The sequence below is a fragment of the Aptenodytes patagonicus genome, chromosome 21, assembly GCF_965638725.1.
Source record: "Aptenodytes patagonicus chromosome 21, bAptPat1.pri.cur, whole genome shotgun sequence".
Lineage (NCBI taxonomy): Eukaryota > Metazoa > Chordata > Aves > Sphenisciformes > Spheniscidae > Aptenodytes > Aptenodytes patagonicus.
The window spans coordinates 5151407-5168159 of record NC_134969.1 but is presented as its reverse complement, the minus strand read 5'-3'; the positions used below and the strand labels follow the sequence as shown (position 1 = coordinate 5168159).

At 50.1% G+C, this 16753-nt stretch overlaps 1 protein-coding gene across 2 annotated transcripts; it reads right to left on the bottom strand.

The window, feature by feature from the left end:
* Positions 1-80: 80 nt before the first annotated feature.
* On the bottom strand, positions 81-11745 carry LOC143169763 (CCN family member 2-like). 2 transcript variants are annotated; one of them, XM_076357360.1, is made up of 5 exons: positions 11636-11745; positions 6343-6556; positions 2146-2397; positions 1504-1712; positions 81-1293 (listed from the first exon to the last, which is right to left on the bottom strand). In XM_076357360.1, the coding sequence occupies exons 1-5, from the start codon at positions 11699-11701 to the stop codon at positions 982-984; spliced, it is 1053 nt and encodes a 350-aa protein (XP_076213475.1). In that variant the 5' UTR covers positions 11702-11745; the 3' UTR covers positions 81-981. The 2 variants fall into 2 exon arrangements, with proteins under 2 accessions (XP_076213475.1, XP_076213476.1); XM_076357361.1 differs by having other exon boundaries at positions 81-1290.
* Positions 11746-16753: the final 5008 nt, after the last annotated feature.

Here is a 16753-nt window from a genome sequence, read left to right as displayed (position 1 = left end):
TGATAAAAAAGATGGCGGCAAACTTTTTAGCAGGGCCTGTTGTGACAGGACAAGGGGGAATGGCTTTAAACTAAAGGGGGGAAGATTTAGACTAGATATAAGGGAGAAATTTTTGACACTGAGGGTGGTGAAACACTGGCCCAGGTTGCCCAGAGAGGTGGTGGATGCCCCATCCCTGGAAACATTCCAGGTCAGGCTGGACGGGGCTCTGAGCAACCTGATCTAGTTGAAGATGTCCCTGCCCACGGCAGGGGGGTTGGACTAGATGACCTTTAGAGGTCCCTTCCAACCCAAACCATTCTGTGATTCTGTGAAACTGATCTGGAACAAAGCTGCTGACGGGAAAGCACATGGGAGGGTGAAAAGTGGGCACAAGGATGGGGAAGAGCTTTTGCCAACTTGTTGGATCCAATTAACCAAAAATAATTGAAAAGCTCAGCAGGAGCCCAGCACGGGGCCAGGACCACTTTCCTCACCGAGAAGCTTCGCATCAATGCGCAGCGGAGCCCCGCTCTGCTGGAAAGCAGGCTGCGGAGCTTGGCTTCAGCTCAGGCCTCCTGGGCTTCTCCTGTCTCATGCTCTGGGTTTGCCACATGGTTTTGGGAGGCCAGTGGCCACGGGGAATCGTACCCGCTGTGCCCTCAGCTGGAGACAGGCTGGAGCCACGCGGCTTTGATCCACTCTTCCATCTGGTCAGTGGGAACATGGATCAAATTTGCAGCTCAAGCCTGTTTCTGGTTCCTTCACTGACCTTTGCACCACCATGGGTGAAGGTCAGGAGCCTGGGGCAGATGGGGCTGTTCCCCCCACGCACCTCGGCTTGTTAGGAAGGCCACTGGGACCACTGGTGGCGAACGGTGCTGTTCGGAAGAGCACAGCCCCTCACAGAGGGGTAAGAGGCTGCATTGTCCCGGGACACAGCCACGAAAGCGCTGCAGAGCCCTCTTCACACCTTGGCCTGCGGATCTGGCACGGAGAGGGCTACTGCCTCTCTGTCTTGACGTGGTCTCCAATCATCCTCCTGTGATACGTGGCCAGGAAGATGTCGTTGTCTCGGGGACAGTCGTAGTGGCAGGAGCACATCTTGATGAACATCATCTTCCGCTGGAAGAAGTCCCCCTCGGGGCAGCGGAACTCCACCTCCACGGTGCTGGTGACGTACGGGGTGCAGCAGCGGCCGTCCGTGCAGCTGCCGCAGAACTTGGGCCGGTAGGAACGGGTGCTGGTGCAGCCCGAAAACTCGAAGTGGAGGCTCTGGCGTGGCTTTGGGGTCCGCACACACTTCTTCCCCTTCTAGGGAGAGAGCAGATGGGTTAACAAGGACACGACAATCAGACGAAAGGCCCACCTAGGCCCGTGCTCTATCTCCATCACTGGGCAACGGGACGCAGAAAAAGTGGAAGCACAGAGCAAAGCCTGTGAGACAGGCTCACGCCTGACAAGCACCCCGCTAGGTTGTCCCTGGCATTCACGGTGTTGTGTCCCCTCTCCCCAAGCCAGTACCTTGGTTTTCTCCATGGGGAAGTCGCAGGGCCGGACCATGCAGAGCCGGGTCTCCTTCTCCAGGCGGCACTGGGGGTTGTCGTTGGTTACCCGGGCGGAGATGCCCATGCCGCAGCTCTTGGAGCAAGCGCTCCACTCGGTGGTCTGCACCAAGCAGTTCTCCTGCAGGTTATTCAGCTCCGGCTTGTGTGCTGGGTCCTCCCTGAAAACTGAGCCACGCGGAAGAGACGCAAGGCAAGGTTCAGGGCTTGGAACAAAGTGTGGCAGCTCCGTGGCTGCTCCCAGCTTGGTCTAACTCTTCAGGGACAGTAGCAAAGGTCTGATCCATCCCACAAGCTACTCAGCCTCCCAGCAGAAGGAGAACGCAGGCAAAGCATGGGGCCATTTCCTACCTCAGCCCAGCTCCAGCCAGTTCTGCCGCGGTATCAGAGGGTGTGTGAGCCTCCCCCCAGCACCACTAAGGTCTCACCTTAATGGGTCTGGAGTTCAACACTCGGTACCCACACCCCGGTGCACAAAGTGCGCAGTCACCATCAGTTCCAAAGCAGATGTGACTTAGGGCCCCGATCCAAAGGCGGTTTGGATCCACCCCTATCCCCCAGCAAAGAGCTCCCGGCCCTGCCACGTCTGCCCACCACTCACCCGCCATGGCTGTCTCGAAGCGGTTTTCCTCGCTGCCCTCCTCGCAGATCCACTCTTCGCAGCACTTACTGCGAAACTTCACCCGCCGGGGGTTGGGGCACTCGGGGGACGGCAGCCGCAGGTCATCGGAGCAGAGGGGGATGCAGCCGATGGCCCCGTCCATGCAGATGCACTGCAGCTTGCAGGTGGGCTGGAAGCTCTCCCCGTTGTGGTAGATCTTGCCCAGCAGGTCACAAGTTGCACCCTCGTGAGCTGTGGGAAGGGGGGAAGAGGAGGAGAAGCTGAGAAGATGGTACGGGGCTGGCAGCGTGGCCTCTGCCTTGGGGGGCCACCGGGCTCCTGGTGAGGGGCGAGTGCCCGCGTGCAGACTCTCCCCTGCTCTGCCAGCCCAGTGCTGGACGCGGCAGAAGTTGGCGCGTTTAACATTTGGCTCCCCGGACCCAAGGCTATTCCCGACAGCGATTTTTGGAAGTTGGCTCCAGCCGTGCCAGACCTCCCAAAGTTCTCTAGAAAAAAATCTCTTCTCCGCTTGGATGAGCTAAGTGGGACTTTGTCTTTACAGCTTGTAGACAGCCTGTTCTCCAGTCAGAGGTCTCCCCGTCCCGCTCAGAGAGCGCCCCAGTCAGTGGTGTCGTGCAAGATGCATTCCTGACGCCACACGTGAGCCAGCGGCTCTGCTCCTCGTTACTCCTAGGAGACCAAAAGGCAACGTTCTCCTAAGAGCAGTTGGTTCCCCACATGTCTAAAAGTACCTACAGAAGGAAAATAACACTTTGGGTTTATGACCTTTTTGGCTCCCCTGTGATGCACGCATCTCCTCTTCCTTCCGGCCACAACTTTTTCTATTTCTCTCTGTTCTGATCTCCAGACCTCTCATCTCCAGCCCTCCTACGAGTCTTTCACTCCTTCCCGATAAAACTTAAATGAGCAAAAAAGGGAACGTAACAATATCTGACACACAGGAGCAATCTTCAGTCTGCGGGTGCGAGTAATGCTCTCAAGTTCTTACGTCTGTATTAGCCAAAATTTTTCCAGTGGAAGTTTTCCAGCAAAAAACTCGTATTTGATTAAGAGTTTTGCAGGGACAGATCAATGTCAGGAATGTTTTCAATGAGAAACAACTGAAGCATTTCAATTTGATATCAAAGATTTCCTTTATGCTCTTACAATAGCTCAACCAAAATACTTGTTGGACAGTTTCCACAGGGGGAAGCATTTTCCTCGGGTAATTATTTTAGATACTGTAAAGATCAGGACGAAACATTTTGATATAATGGAAGTGGAAAGTTTTGACACAGCCAAACGAGTATTCTAAATAACTCATGGAAAGTTTTGAGATTTTTGTTTGTTTGTTTCCTTTCAGCCTGAAATGAAACGTTGCAATCTCAGAGTTGTTCACAGGAGAGAAATCCTGCTTTTGGACAGTTCTCGTCAGCTGCTGCTTTCTGCAATCCTGACCCTTAAAAAACAAAAAAAATCCATGCAAACCTCTATTGGGAAGTTACCAAAATGAAGGATTCTTGGCTGCTTGCGGAGGCTGACCAGGAAACCTGATCTATTTTCCCCTTAGTCCTGCTCGCCTGTGGAACATTGTCTCAGACAGAAAGCGTTTGGACCAAACGAGGAGCGAGAGCCTCTTTCCATCCCACCTAGTCCTTGAGGGGACACAAATCCTTCCGGGCTGCTAATGCCGTGTTTCTAACCAGAGCTGGAGCTCAACTTGCAACTCCTTTCAATGCCATTGGTATAAAAATACTCCTGTGCTCCTACTTAGAAGTTTCAAAATCCTCACTTTTTCCATCAAAGTGGAAGCCATCCACTTTCCCTCTACACAACCATTCATACTTATTTTTAAATCCTCTTGCACTGTTTTTTAGCCCAAGCCCTCTCCCTTCCCGATGAACCGGTCATGCTGTTCCCTCAGCAGCACTCCTCCCCACCCCAGGAATGGCAGCCTGCTCAGGGGTTTTATTATGTTTTCAAACCTCAATCGTTTTGTCATGCCCTTCATTACCCTACGATGACCTCACTTTCCTGTTGACCTGATCCAATTAAAACACCGAAACAGATTGTGCCAGCAGAGTGAGACGGCTCTTTATTTACCAGCTCCGCTTGGCACCGCTGCCACCTCCCACCTCCAGACACCACGTCCGGCCTAGGAGACTTTTGCCCTTTTCTGCAGGAAATATGGCAGAGCTCAAGTGAGCCGCTCCGGTCGCCGCAGCTCTGCCAGCTCCCTGCACCCGCCCAGGCCACCCTTGGGCTCTCCTGCTCTAGAGTTACTACGGGATCGTCTCTACCTTTCTGATACTCCAAGGTCTCTGCAGGAAGGGAAGAATTCCTCTGCAATACGTGAAATGCTACATACTGTGATAACATTAAACACATATACAGTAATTTTCACGCTGATGGTTCCCTTCCTGTCTCTTCTGACATGGTCTTCGGGCCGGCACCCAACCTAGAAGCTTCTCCCGTGACACCTGAACACCCCTCTGCTCCTTTCTGCTCCCATCACATCTGTCTTATTTGGATACCTGTAAGTCCTCCCTTCTCTAGTCACAAACATTGATCCTTCCCTTCATTTGATTCATCGCTCCACCTTCAGCTTCCCTCACTGCCTCCAAAATCCCCCGTCTTCCAAGAGATCAGTGTGGACATCGCAAAAATATCACCCAAGGACGTTACGGCCCAAATCCTCGGTCCAGTTTAGGGAGATATCCTGGTCTAAGTTCATCTGGGATTTTTGCCATGAAAATCTTAATTCCTCATTTAAAGGCAGGAAGGACCGTTGTGGTCTTCAAGTCTGATTTTCTACACAGCAGGGATCTGGGACTCTCACTCCAAAAATCTTTGTATCAAACCCATACGTCATGGTGAATACGAAGCAGTTTATTTAGAAAGATGTCCAGTCTTCATGGGAAGTCTTCGAGATGGAGACTTCTCCACACTCCTGAGTTAATTGTTCCAGTGCTTCACCTTTACTCTACAAACACACACCTCATTTCCAGCCTTAATTAGGCGGTTTACAGCTTACACCCGCTGGATGTTATTACGCCTGCGTTTACCTTATGAAGCTTCAATCATCAGCTCTGAGGTGTAGCAATGCCTACAGAGAGCACTAGGGAAGCTCATGTGGCTTCTAAAGATCACAATAACTGGGGGAGGAAAACTAAACAAGTAACTTCTAAAAACTTCTCAAAAGAAAGGAGAAAACACCTTCTACAAGTTAAATTCATTCTTTAGAGTAAAAAAAAAAAAATTTGTATGTGAACCTGGCACTGCAAAACGGTGCAGTTCCACCCCGAACCCCCAACGCCCCTGTCTCGGGGCGGTACGAGCGGTACGGCTGCCGGAGCATTTCCAGAGGTGCCACGTGCAGTGGCTGAACGCTTCCCAAAGCGTTCACATCAGCTCTCCAGCCCTCATGTCTTCCTGACTATCTTGAAAAGCTTCAGTTGAAAAAATGGTCAGCTCCTGGCAAAGACAGGGGCAGAGGAGTCTTGGTTTTAAACAAAGAACAGGAGACTGAGGAAATATTTTTTTTTCCCCTCTACACCAAAATAATTTTTGCATGCTTTAAAAATAGCTACTAAACAAAAAAAAAATCCAAAAGATTTTTCTTTTCTGGCTGAAAAGAGGCACCAGGAGAGAAAACAGGTCTGCATTTGTATTTACCTGGCTCAGTAATTCTCATGTTCTACATACACACTATTTTGCAAACGAGTTGTTCAGCTCTTTCCACCCCCGTGCCAAAGCCACAAATACGGTGCGCCTCTTGCATGTAAGCAGTCGAGTGCAAAACGCCAATCTCCGGTGCAAGGCAGTGAGATTTTGGGTGAGATTTTCCAAGCAACTGTGCTTTCCGGTAAAAGTCCGGATTGCTGATGGTTACCCACAGGCGCTGCGGGGCTAGAGGTTGTCTCCTAACAATGTCACGTGAGCAATGGAGAGTCCCAGACCCCCACTCGTGCCTTCGGAAACATCCTTCATCGCAGGAGGAAGTAGGCCTCGTGTGTACCGGTATCAGTGAATCTGTTGGCTCGCAGGGCTGGCACAGATCTCACAACGTGACGCTGGACGAAGCTCCAAGCACTACAGGAAATTCTGACGACGCCGTGGGTTTTCTGGGAGGTCTGCAGGCGGAGGGCTGAAGGGGCCACAAGAAAACCGCACAATAACAGAACATACAGCTCTCACCTAAGCAGATCCCGCTGCCTCTGTGGATTTTGGAGAAGTCGCAGTAGAGTCCCTTGTGATGATCGCAGGGTTTCTGCAGGGAACAGAGCTCGCCAAGCTGCCTGGCACACACCTTGCAGCAACCACAGGCATCCAATACATGGCTGGTGCCAGCGGGGCACTGCAGAGGCTGGGAGGGACACTGGCATGGATACGTGCAGGCTTGCGGTTCTACCTGGAGGGCAGACAAGCCATGGAGAGAATGAGTCTCCCGCAAGCCAGCCAGGCAGAGAAATGAAAAACACGATTCTGCTTCAAGCACAGACACCCCATCAGGAGGAGGGAAGACCGACTTCGCCCTCCACCGGAGAGCTCTGCTGCAGAGGATGTGCATGCAGCTCCCGCGGACTCGCAAGACGAATCTTTTCCTCATCCCTAACCTATCTGGAGCTCAAGGAAACAAAAGATGCCTCTGGGAAGCAGGGCCAAAACAAACACGACAAGCAGTAGCTTGGAGTCCCATGCGCAGCTCAGCCCCCCGCTTCCCCGGAAGCAATAAAATAGTAATTATTAACAGCAAGCGATTCCTGGCTCTTACACAGTGCCGCTCAGGAGAAAACATCAAGGCACTCCGTGGCAGCATCATTAGACCCAGTCCGAAGATGGAAAAAGCGAGGCGCATAGCGAAAGCCCAAAGTCAGCCCGTGCTGAAAACTGACCCAAAGGCTCCCGAGTCCCATTTTGTCCCCTGGATCTCATACTTTCTTTGTTATTCCCTGAGATGTGCCCTCTCCTCTCCCCTTTCCAGGGAACGCAGCGTAACCAACGTTCCTCAGGACCTTGTAATCTACAGCTGCCCTGCCTGGTAGCGTTTCAGAAGTGCTGGCCGCCTCTTGAAACCCACCCTTAGCTCTTACACCACTTCAGATGCTAAACAGAGGTCAGGCTACGTCTGAAGGAGGGCTACCTTCTCCGGAAAACCCAGGATACTTCAAACATTCCAATAACTCAGTCTGTGGCATCCTTGTCCTGAATCAGCTTGGAGCGAATACACCAGCCTCAGCTCTGGATGTGCCCAGATTTGGGCAAGATGTAAAACCACGACTGTGAAAGGTGCAGAGCACATAGTCTGGAAAGATCCTCTTATACCTCCTCAGAAACACCAGCGTGCCAACCCTAGCCTGGTTTTCTGTTCAGCTTCTGCCCGCTAAAATTCTCCAGGTAGTTCAGAGGGATGCAAGAGCACTGCTCCAGTTTGCAGTGCTCAGATGCTGCACGCTGCTAGACAGGGGTCAGCTCCCACCCTGGGGGCAGCTGCTGCCGCAGGGCTGATACAACCCTTGCACGTAGATGATGCCAGCGAAACGCTTTGGGATCCTGTATTGCTGTGAGCTGGGGTGAAAAGGAAAGCACCCGACAGGGAGGACCCCTCACGGCTCCGCTGCCGGCCCCGGCCACTGCCACCCAGGGAGAGGGGCTGCGGCAGCTGGAAAGAGCCTGGGGGCAGGCGGGAGGGGGGGAACACCTGGCACAGAGGCCAAAAATGTATCTTGCTACAGCTCTGTTTGCACTTGTTCTATCCCATCCAGCCCTCGCTTGTGAAACAGCTTCCTTGGATATTGTGTTTGTCACCAATAACAGTAGTAAAACTTTTCCAGCTGTTTTGACTGTTGCTCAAAACAGCTGCTCTGACTTTAGCTCCCATGAGGTCAGAAGGTGCCAACTGCCTTGTACTTCTGTAACAATCAGCACGGCATGGTGTAGGACAGGGATCAGCCTAAATCTTAACTCACAAGTCCTCCCAGAGTCTCACCCTGCTCAGCAGGCATCAGCATAATTCTCCTTGAAAACTCCTAGCGCAAAGTATTTTGGAAACAAAGCCTCTCCTGCCTGTAGCCCAGCTGTTCTCAGACGGCAGTCTTCGGGCCACTCGCTGGGAGCTGGCATGTCACAGGGATCTCTTCCCGACTGCTGAAGTGCATTAAAAGACGCTAAAAATACAGAAATGCTTTCCTACTGTTTTTCATGTATGCAACCGCTGTAGCTGCCAAAAGGACACGTTATTCAACCATGGACGAGTGGGTGGGGGGGCACATGAGATCATAGAAGAGGCAAAGCATTCCTAACACAGGACCTATATTAAGATGCAATCCATGCACTTAAAAAAATATTGACAACGAGCATTTTCCAATGCAGTGTCAGCCACAGGCCACATAAAGAAACACTCTCAAAATAGCTCTCCTACTGAAAAACAAACCAAAACAACCTCTTTCAGGATAACAGAAGATGCAACGGAGTTAAACCCAACCAAGTTTTCTTTCTCACCTTCATTAATCATTGCTGGTGCTATTTATTTCCTTTAATAACTCACCCAAAGAAACTAGGCCACCTGGTTTTACCTTCTGTTCACAATCAGCTTCACTTCCTCATTATATTACGGCTGCTTTTCAGCACAAGAACATCTGGATTCAGATCTCCGACGTATCGGAGACCCGCTGGGTGACTCTGCACCCCTACCTCTTCTGTGCCTCATTTCCCCCACCCGTGAGCACAAGCACGGCTTAAAAGGCCCGATTCATCCGTATTTGCAGGGCCCTTTTCAATACTTCAGGATTTTCCAATCAGTCAGCTCAGACATGCCTCTTTTCATCACCCAGTCCACCCGGCCCTGTGTGTGTTGGGGCTCCTGTTTGCTTGTTTTATTACTGGGCAAAGTCAGCCCGTGCTATTTATAACTCCCGCTCCTCTCACGAGCCCAGGAGAGGATAGAATGAGCTGAAATCTTTTTTGGCTCGTGCACACTCAACAGCGAGCACTGAATAACTGGCTGGCGAGGGGAACTTCTTGAGTTGGGAACAGCTGGTAGAAAGTCAATGTTGAACCAACTTCCTAGAGTTCTCCATTACTTAATTTGCTTTCACAGCAATTTCAAATAGGCTAAATAATGGATTATATTGGATTTGCATGGAGCACCCTCCACCCTGCATTATTTTCAAGGACTGCTTCTAGGAGTTGTTTCAATACAGTGTGGAAACTGCCCAAACTGTCCCAAAGAACTGCAAGGACTCGCATTCAGGGCTTTGCTACAGACCCATACGTACCACAAAGACCAGCATTTCCACATCACACGCCACCGGCCTTGGGTGCAGAGGGATTCAACTTAGAGAACGTTTGATTTTCTTCCCCTCTGCAGAAGGGTTTGTCCCCAAAATTACGCTTTTACCTTCACTGAGCAGGATCCTAACTTCAAGTTCACTACAGCCTTGACCTTGTTTCTGTTGAGGTTAGCAGTGCATTTCTGTGAACTTCGAGAGCAGCAGAACAGAACCAGTATTAGAAATCAAGGCTATAGATTTAAGAAGGTGCTAAAGCCTGGAATATCAGCTCTCCCTGCTCCTGGCTTTGCTGGCAGCTCCCATATTGATCACAAACACCATGTGTGAATCTGCCACTCCCAGGACCCCTGAGCGACGGCCAAGCCACAATGGGAGTAAAAACAGTCTGACTAGAGGATTCCCTTGCCTGTGCTCCACACATGTTCTCCACCACTGACTCCCAGGTCCCATCTGCTCAGCTGACAAGCCAGAACAAGCTTCCTCCCAACTGCCAGCACCGAACCCAGTTACCTGGGGGGAAAGAAAAAGTGAGAATGTTCTTCCTGCTTCATATTCACATAAAACCTCTTCTCCCTACACCCTCAGGAAGGCACGAGTGGGGGGACACGAGCTCACACCGCTGCAGCAGTTCTGTGGCATCATCAGGACTTCTCATTCCTGATCAGTCAATGTCCACCCGAGCTCAGGGAACCAGCTAAGAGGGCCAAGCCGAAGAGGATTTTTAAAATGCGTTTGGGCTCATGACTGCATTCAAAGGGCCGGGAAAGGAGCGTTTCGAAGCTGAGCTAGCTGTTTGCAAAGTGCTTTGGGAGCCAGGGGTTAACGCTGCAAGGTAGGGGTAATATAGTAAACACGTAACTGGTTCTCTTTCACGCTCCAAGACTGGCAGTAGATAAAGCAGTCAAAACACAGCTATTCACATACTCCAAACACTGAATTATCATGGATAATACCTGCTCTCCCTCCATCACAGGCTCTCAAGGCACCTTCCCAGGTTGCTGCAGCACATTGTACAACAGCCTATTATGAGACACGAGAACCACTGCCCCCATTTCACAGACAGAGAGCGGAGGCACGGAGACCTGCCCAGGCTGAGCCTGGCAGAGCTAAACATAAGTCCCAGCAATCCTGGTTCTCCTCTCACCTCTGAACAACACAGGAGGCAGATTCAGGAGCAACAGCTCTCGTTTCCTTGCTCGATCCACTAAACATCACTCTCAGAGCTCAAAGTAAGTCAAAAGTCCCATTTCCAAGGCAGTGGAAAGGCAGGTTTAGGGAAAATGACATCATCTCAGAGTAATAATAAAGTGTCACAGCGGTGGGATTCACTGCTATCGTTTACATGACCAATATGATGCTGCCAATGCTGGGTCAGTGCAAGAAACAACAAGACCATCCCAAACAGCAGCAGTTACCCTTAGATCACAGTAGTGTTAGGTGCACAGGACACCTTTCCTGGCAGGAAAGGGGCTGGCACATGCTGAGTGCTGCCAGGAGCAATCAAACAGACCTTATCAACCAGAAGTTTATTGCATCTATCAGCACAATAAGCCTCACAAGGCGCAGTGGCTCTGTGAACCTGATTTCTTCACCGATCCAAAAGGCACTTACTGCAATTTAGATACATTAATGACTGCAGCAATGTTCCTGCTATTAGCTATAGCACACAAAAGTCCTAAGCAGAATCAGCTGCTCTGTCAAGCACGAAAACAGGCACAAATCCTGCTCTGGAGAGGCTGCAGTCTGATTTCCCCCTCAGGGTCACTGTTTTGGGGAACACATGGGTGGATTCAGTGGCAGCTGGGGAAGGATGGTGATGGTAAGGACCTGGGATATGAGACTCTTATTCCTTGCAGTGACATAAACTCAGTGACTTCACCTCTCTCCGTTCTCTTCTCCCCCCTTGTAAACCAGGGCTGGCTTCTAGCTCACAAGAGAGGAGTGAAACAAAATCCATTCACACTTGCCAAGAGCTTTGAGATCCGTAGATGACAGGCGTTACGCGCGGTGCAGCTCCGAGCGTGGTTTAGTTACACAGTGCATTTGCATTGCTCTGCTAACAGCCAACCTTCCCTCAGGAACCTTCGGAGGCAGGTGGCAGCTGGGAAGAGTTATTCAGCCTAAAGCATTCGCATGCATCAAAGCAAGAAGCTGCACTGCCCAGCCAGCAAACGGAGCTGCTGCAGTGCAATACATACCCAGCCAGGTGCAAGGAGGAGGAAGAACAGAGTCCAGGAGGTCACTGTCCCCAAGTTGCCAGACATCCCGAGTAAAGGGAAGGGAGGGGACTCGGGCTGCCGACTGACTCACTCCTTCTCCTTCGGAGTTTCTCCTCTCTCTTTGGAGAAAGTTGCACGCCAGCTCCTCTTTAAATAGCCTCCTGGAGGGGGCGTGCCCCACGCTTGAGTGACAATCCGGAAAGCAAGCTGAAATGGGTGCAACAAAAAATGTCCAAATTCCAGGGAACATGAGCAGATTCCTGTGGCCCTGGCGGTTACGGGGCTGCCAGCGCAGCCTGCAGCTTGGTTACTTTCCACATGGGTAAAACAAATCCCAGGAAAAGCAGGATTATTATCTTTTAATTTTTCCTCCTTTTAACTCCAAAAGTATGAAGCCTGGTACAGCTTTCTTGACACAACCCCCCTTTCCCTACCTACATCCATTCCTTTTTGGCTGCAAGAGCTGAGGACTTAAATAAGCAGAGCTTTGTGGTGCTCAATGTTTTTCCTTTGAACAGGAGGGAGAGATGGAAAGTTCAGCGCTGTTAGGCACAATTAGGTACCATAACTGACCGTGCATCACCAGCGCTTGCTGCTGCCAGCTCCGAGAAATGAAAGTTTCATGACTATAAAGACTGCTATCTGAACTCCTGCAACGAGGAGCTGCTTGTTTTAGGAGGCAATGAAAAGCTACGGGGTGAAGGTTACTGATAAAGCACAGTAGTTCCCTGTAGTGCTTTATTTGCGCCTCGGGACTGATGCAGGATATCACACATTTTCATCTCGGGGCATGATCTTTTCTGTTTGCTGCTGAAATACAGAACCAGGCTTCTGCACAGCCTGCACAAAAAGACCTTTAGAATATGAAAGAGTTGTTCTGTGTATTAAAAGAGTTGTTTTGTTTATTCCCAAACAGCAAGCGGAATGCTGCCATGGAAAGATGAGGAGAAGGAGTGCAGCAGAGGGCACTCTTAGTCCTTGCTGGCCTGGAGTGTGACAGAGCAGGTTGGGTACCGGACAGGAATCCTCTGTGCCGCACATGAAGTGGCCTTAAAAAGATGGAGCCGTGCCTTTGAGTCAGGGACCTTTCCAGGGTAGAAGTGGTGCAAGATCTGTGTACTTACTTTGGGCCAACATAAAGCAGGGGGCAGGAGCATATGCAGAATGCACTGTGCCATACAGTCCCTACCACATCCCAGCAGAGTGTGCTGGGAAGTAGGACAGAAGATGAAGGGAAATACAGGGAGTGTGTAGTGCGTCATTTAAATTCAGCCTCCTTCCTTCCTTCCTGCCTCCAAGCGTAGGGCACCTTAGCTGGGAATCAAGCCCTGCATTTTACTCGGGTCCCTTCAGGTCCCTGTGCAACACCAGATCAGCCTCCACACTCCCTATGCCACTCACTGTTTGTCCACCGCTGAAAACAGACAACTCCGACTCTTAATTAATTAGCACTTGGAAAGCCCCTTGGGATTTGGGGCTGGAGAGCATTAGCACGGTGCAAACCACCTCAGATGCACCTCCTTCTTCTCCTCTTCCACGAGACGAGGGATTTCACAATCATTTCCTTAACAGCTACCTCTACTAATGTCACAATGAAGGATTATGGCTCCACACAAAAGATTTAATGTACTGGAGGTGGTATAAACATCCAGTGCCCTAGAGCAGCTCGGAGCTAAAGGCAGTCTAGCTGGATATACATTCCTTCCCCTTTTGGAAGGCTTGGCACCTTAAACTATGTCGTTGCCTAACATTAGCTGCTCACAATTTGCAGGACATTCTCCCACTGCTCGTAAATAAGACAGGATAAAGCGCTACACACCTCTGTTCTCATTTTCTCACACAGCAAGAATATAATCCACAGCGGAATTCCAAGCCATATGGGGCATTTGAAGGTGTTATATTTGTGCCTTTCTAAAAGGACAGTGCTTAATGTATGGCTCGATTCATACATTGCTCCTTGTCCAAGAAGCAGCAGTTGCACCTTGAGCCATGTTCTTCCAAATTCTGCTTTCAGAATTTCTTTTAACCTGCTGCATGACCTCAAATGAACTGTTCAACTAAAACCATAATGCTCACTCACCTGTCAGGAGTTTTGTGGGGAATATTCAGCACTAAACCAGCATTATGATGGCTGATTAAGTTTTCAACCCACAACAAAAATAAAGAATAATGCGGTTATAAAACATCCTTACCAAGCTGTGCATCATCATCCACCTGAATGCTTTCATCTTCCCAGAACAGTAGCATAAGTAAAATGTAGAGAGTTGCAATCCTGCTCATCCTTCAAGCCACCTTAGCTCTGCCATGGCCAGCCAGCTGTCTCCCCTGCCTTGCCAAGAGACGAGCACCTGGATCCACTCTAGCTGCTTTACTGGGTAACAGAACCAACATCTTGCACCAGTATCTTCACTGCAAAGTGCCAGGAGCAGCGCCAAGCCCTCCACATGAGGGTTTCTGGGGACAGAAACCCTCCCCGAGCCCAGAGCAAGTCTGCCACAAAGGCACCTTTTTACCATAAGCTGAAAAAAAGTAGAGGAGCAGCAGGACATGAAGGACAAGTGTTAGGGATGGTCCAAGATTTTCTTAGGGCACTGCGACAACCAAAACTACCCCTAATGCTATCAGCTGAACTGTTCACCCCACTGGACGTGCCACTTGCCAAGAAGCAAGAGAAGAACATGAAGGTTGAGTGACTCAGAATGATCAAAGGGAGGAAACACCCAAGTTAACACCGATTTGCGTCTCTTCTTTTTGCCTGAGCTGCCTCAAGTGAAGGGATAAAGATGTCAACCCTGCTTAAAATCTCCCCCAAGCAAAGAATAGTGGGTGTTTAATTCACCTTGTTACGCTCTTCTGGGTTCACTCACCATTCCCAACCAGTGGCTTTCCTGAATTTATAGTAATTAAAAAAAGAAGACATTTAGATAATTGCTAAAAATCATGTAAGGGTAAAGAATAAAATTAGGGCAAGCACATACACAGTTTTTTGGCTCAGTGTGATCTCTCCCAGCGGCACTCTGCCTGCAGAAGCCAAAATAAAAAGCCGGTGCAAGCAGCATGGTAAGGGGAATCATGCTTACCCACTCCTCAATGACTTCAAAGCTGTCCCCTGTCTCAAAGCTGCTCGGTCGTCCACAGGACGTGCTGGTGGCTCTCAGGACTGCTCCTTACGGGAAGGTTTCCATTCTCACAGCTGGCCAGTCTTAGCAAAAGTCACTGTTGGAGTGGACCACAGGCAATCACTCTAATTTGGCACTCTTAACTTTACGAGTCTCACTGAAATTATATCAAACATAAATTTGGCCCAGCAGAGATGGTGAGGTTCATCCAGCTAGATGGTCTGAAACACAGGAATTTCATTTCACTGTTCATTACCCAACTACTGATGCCTGCTTGATGCATCCTGCTCACATGCTCAGGCTAAACTGATTGCCAGGTTTGGGGCCATGAAGGAGTCCTGTCCCCTGCTTTTTGCCGCCTTCTGCAGTTTGAGGATAAGATGCAACTCTTAAGTTTGGCTGGGCACTTTCATCCAGCTTCTCCCCCGATGATACAAGGCTGCGGGACGTGACACTGTTGATTTTTCCATCTGTGGTATATTACTAATGAAAGAACAAAACCCATCAACATCTATCAAGGCCATAAGTTTGCTGCAAGGATGGGAAGGAGCTCTGCAGGTCCGTGTGCTTTGGGGTAGGACAGGTGAGCAGTCTCCGAATGCTTTTGGGCTAAACACGGTTCCCAGAGACTTAACAGCTGAGAAGGTCTCTTCCAGACCCGTGTTCCGGTTCAAGTTCAGTGCTCATTCAGCATCTGCCTAAAGGGACATTTAGGGTCAGATTCATGCCATCTAATCATTAGGCACTTAATTAAGGCATCTACATTAGAAGCCTAATCTCTCTAGGCTCTCTTTATAACCAGTGGATAAGGACCGAAGCTCCTGAACTGCCCTCTGACGGTCCCTATCTCTGTTCCTACTTACCCACCAGCTCTATCACGATGCTAGTTGCTGTAAATTGCCAAGAGAAAGTGTCACATGAAGGCAACACCAGAGCTCAGCAAAGGCTAAATGCTACAGCGTATCTGACTCCAATCTGGGCGGGAAAGGCTACCCTGCCCTAAGGACGGAAAGGGCAGGAAAAACCACCCCTACCCACTTCAGCACAGCCTTGGGATGAAATCCTGACCGCGTGGAAACACCCACTGGCTTCAGCAGAGCTAGGATTCCCCTCTCCGCCTGGCTTGCCAGATACTACGGCCCCGAGGGCACGCTGTTGTGCCCATCGTTTAAGGGAGTCAAGCAGGGAACAAATTTTGTCCCTGGCTGCAGAGTTCACTAATGAAGTCTACAGTAATTTTGGTTCTGGGAGGAACACTCCATTGTATTTGAGGATTTCTTGTGAAATCAAAGCCTATCAAGGGACGCAAAACTTGGGATGGGTGGGGTGCCTGTTCATGTCCTTATAAAGGATGCAAATCTATAAAAACACTCTTGGCATCACGAGTTCGGAAAGACCCAGTGCTTAGACACAGAGCTTGCCAGCAAAAGCACACATTCTCTTCTGGAAAAATAAATGCCCCCCTGGAGCCTGATCTTGGCAGGAGGCAAAAAGCCAGTTCTGCAGCTTACCAAAGAGTGTGCAACCAAGGGCACCCAGGGGGGCTACCAGGATGGACACTAAACCCCATTTATCAATGCATAGGACTCCCGTTTCAGAACAGGTGAACAGTAAGGAAGTCCACACTTCTAAGGACATACATGCAACAAGAAGCCTTCCCAAAGCAGAGTACCACAGGTGTTGAGCTCTTCGCAAAAAATAGGCCTTGGTTTTGGAAGCAGAGCACTTGACAGTCTTCTCCCTCCTTTTGCCCCGTTTCTGCTGTCGTGAGAAGTCTGGCGTTTCACCCCAACCCAGGGCCCAGCCAGCTGGGAGGCTTTCAGGCCAGCTAGAACCACTCTAATTATCTAACCTGACTTCTTGCCCAACACAGGCTGGAGCATTTTGCCTAAATAATGCACAAGATCCTGCAACAAGGGCTTCTGCGACCAGCTTCTGTATTCTGCCTCCTGCCAGGTTACAACCAGCTCTGAATGTG

Bases quoted from the DNA above. Each gene is read 5' to 3' on its own strand.
- LOC143169763 (XM_076357360.1), bottom strand. From the start codon at position 11,701: ATGTCTGGCAACTTGGGGACAGTGACCTCCTGGACTCTGTTCTTCCTC. The intron at 6,557-11,635 runs GTATGTATTGCA...TCTGCCCTCCAG, and splicing joins TCCTCCTTGCACCTGGCTGG to GTAGAACCGCAAGCCTGCAC. The intron at 1,294-1,503 runs GTACTGGCTTGG...CTCTCTCCCTAG, and splicing joins TCCCCATGGAGAAAACCAAG to AAGGGGAAGAAGTGTGTGCG.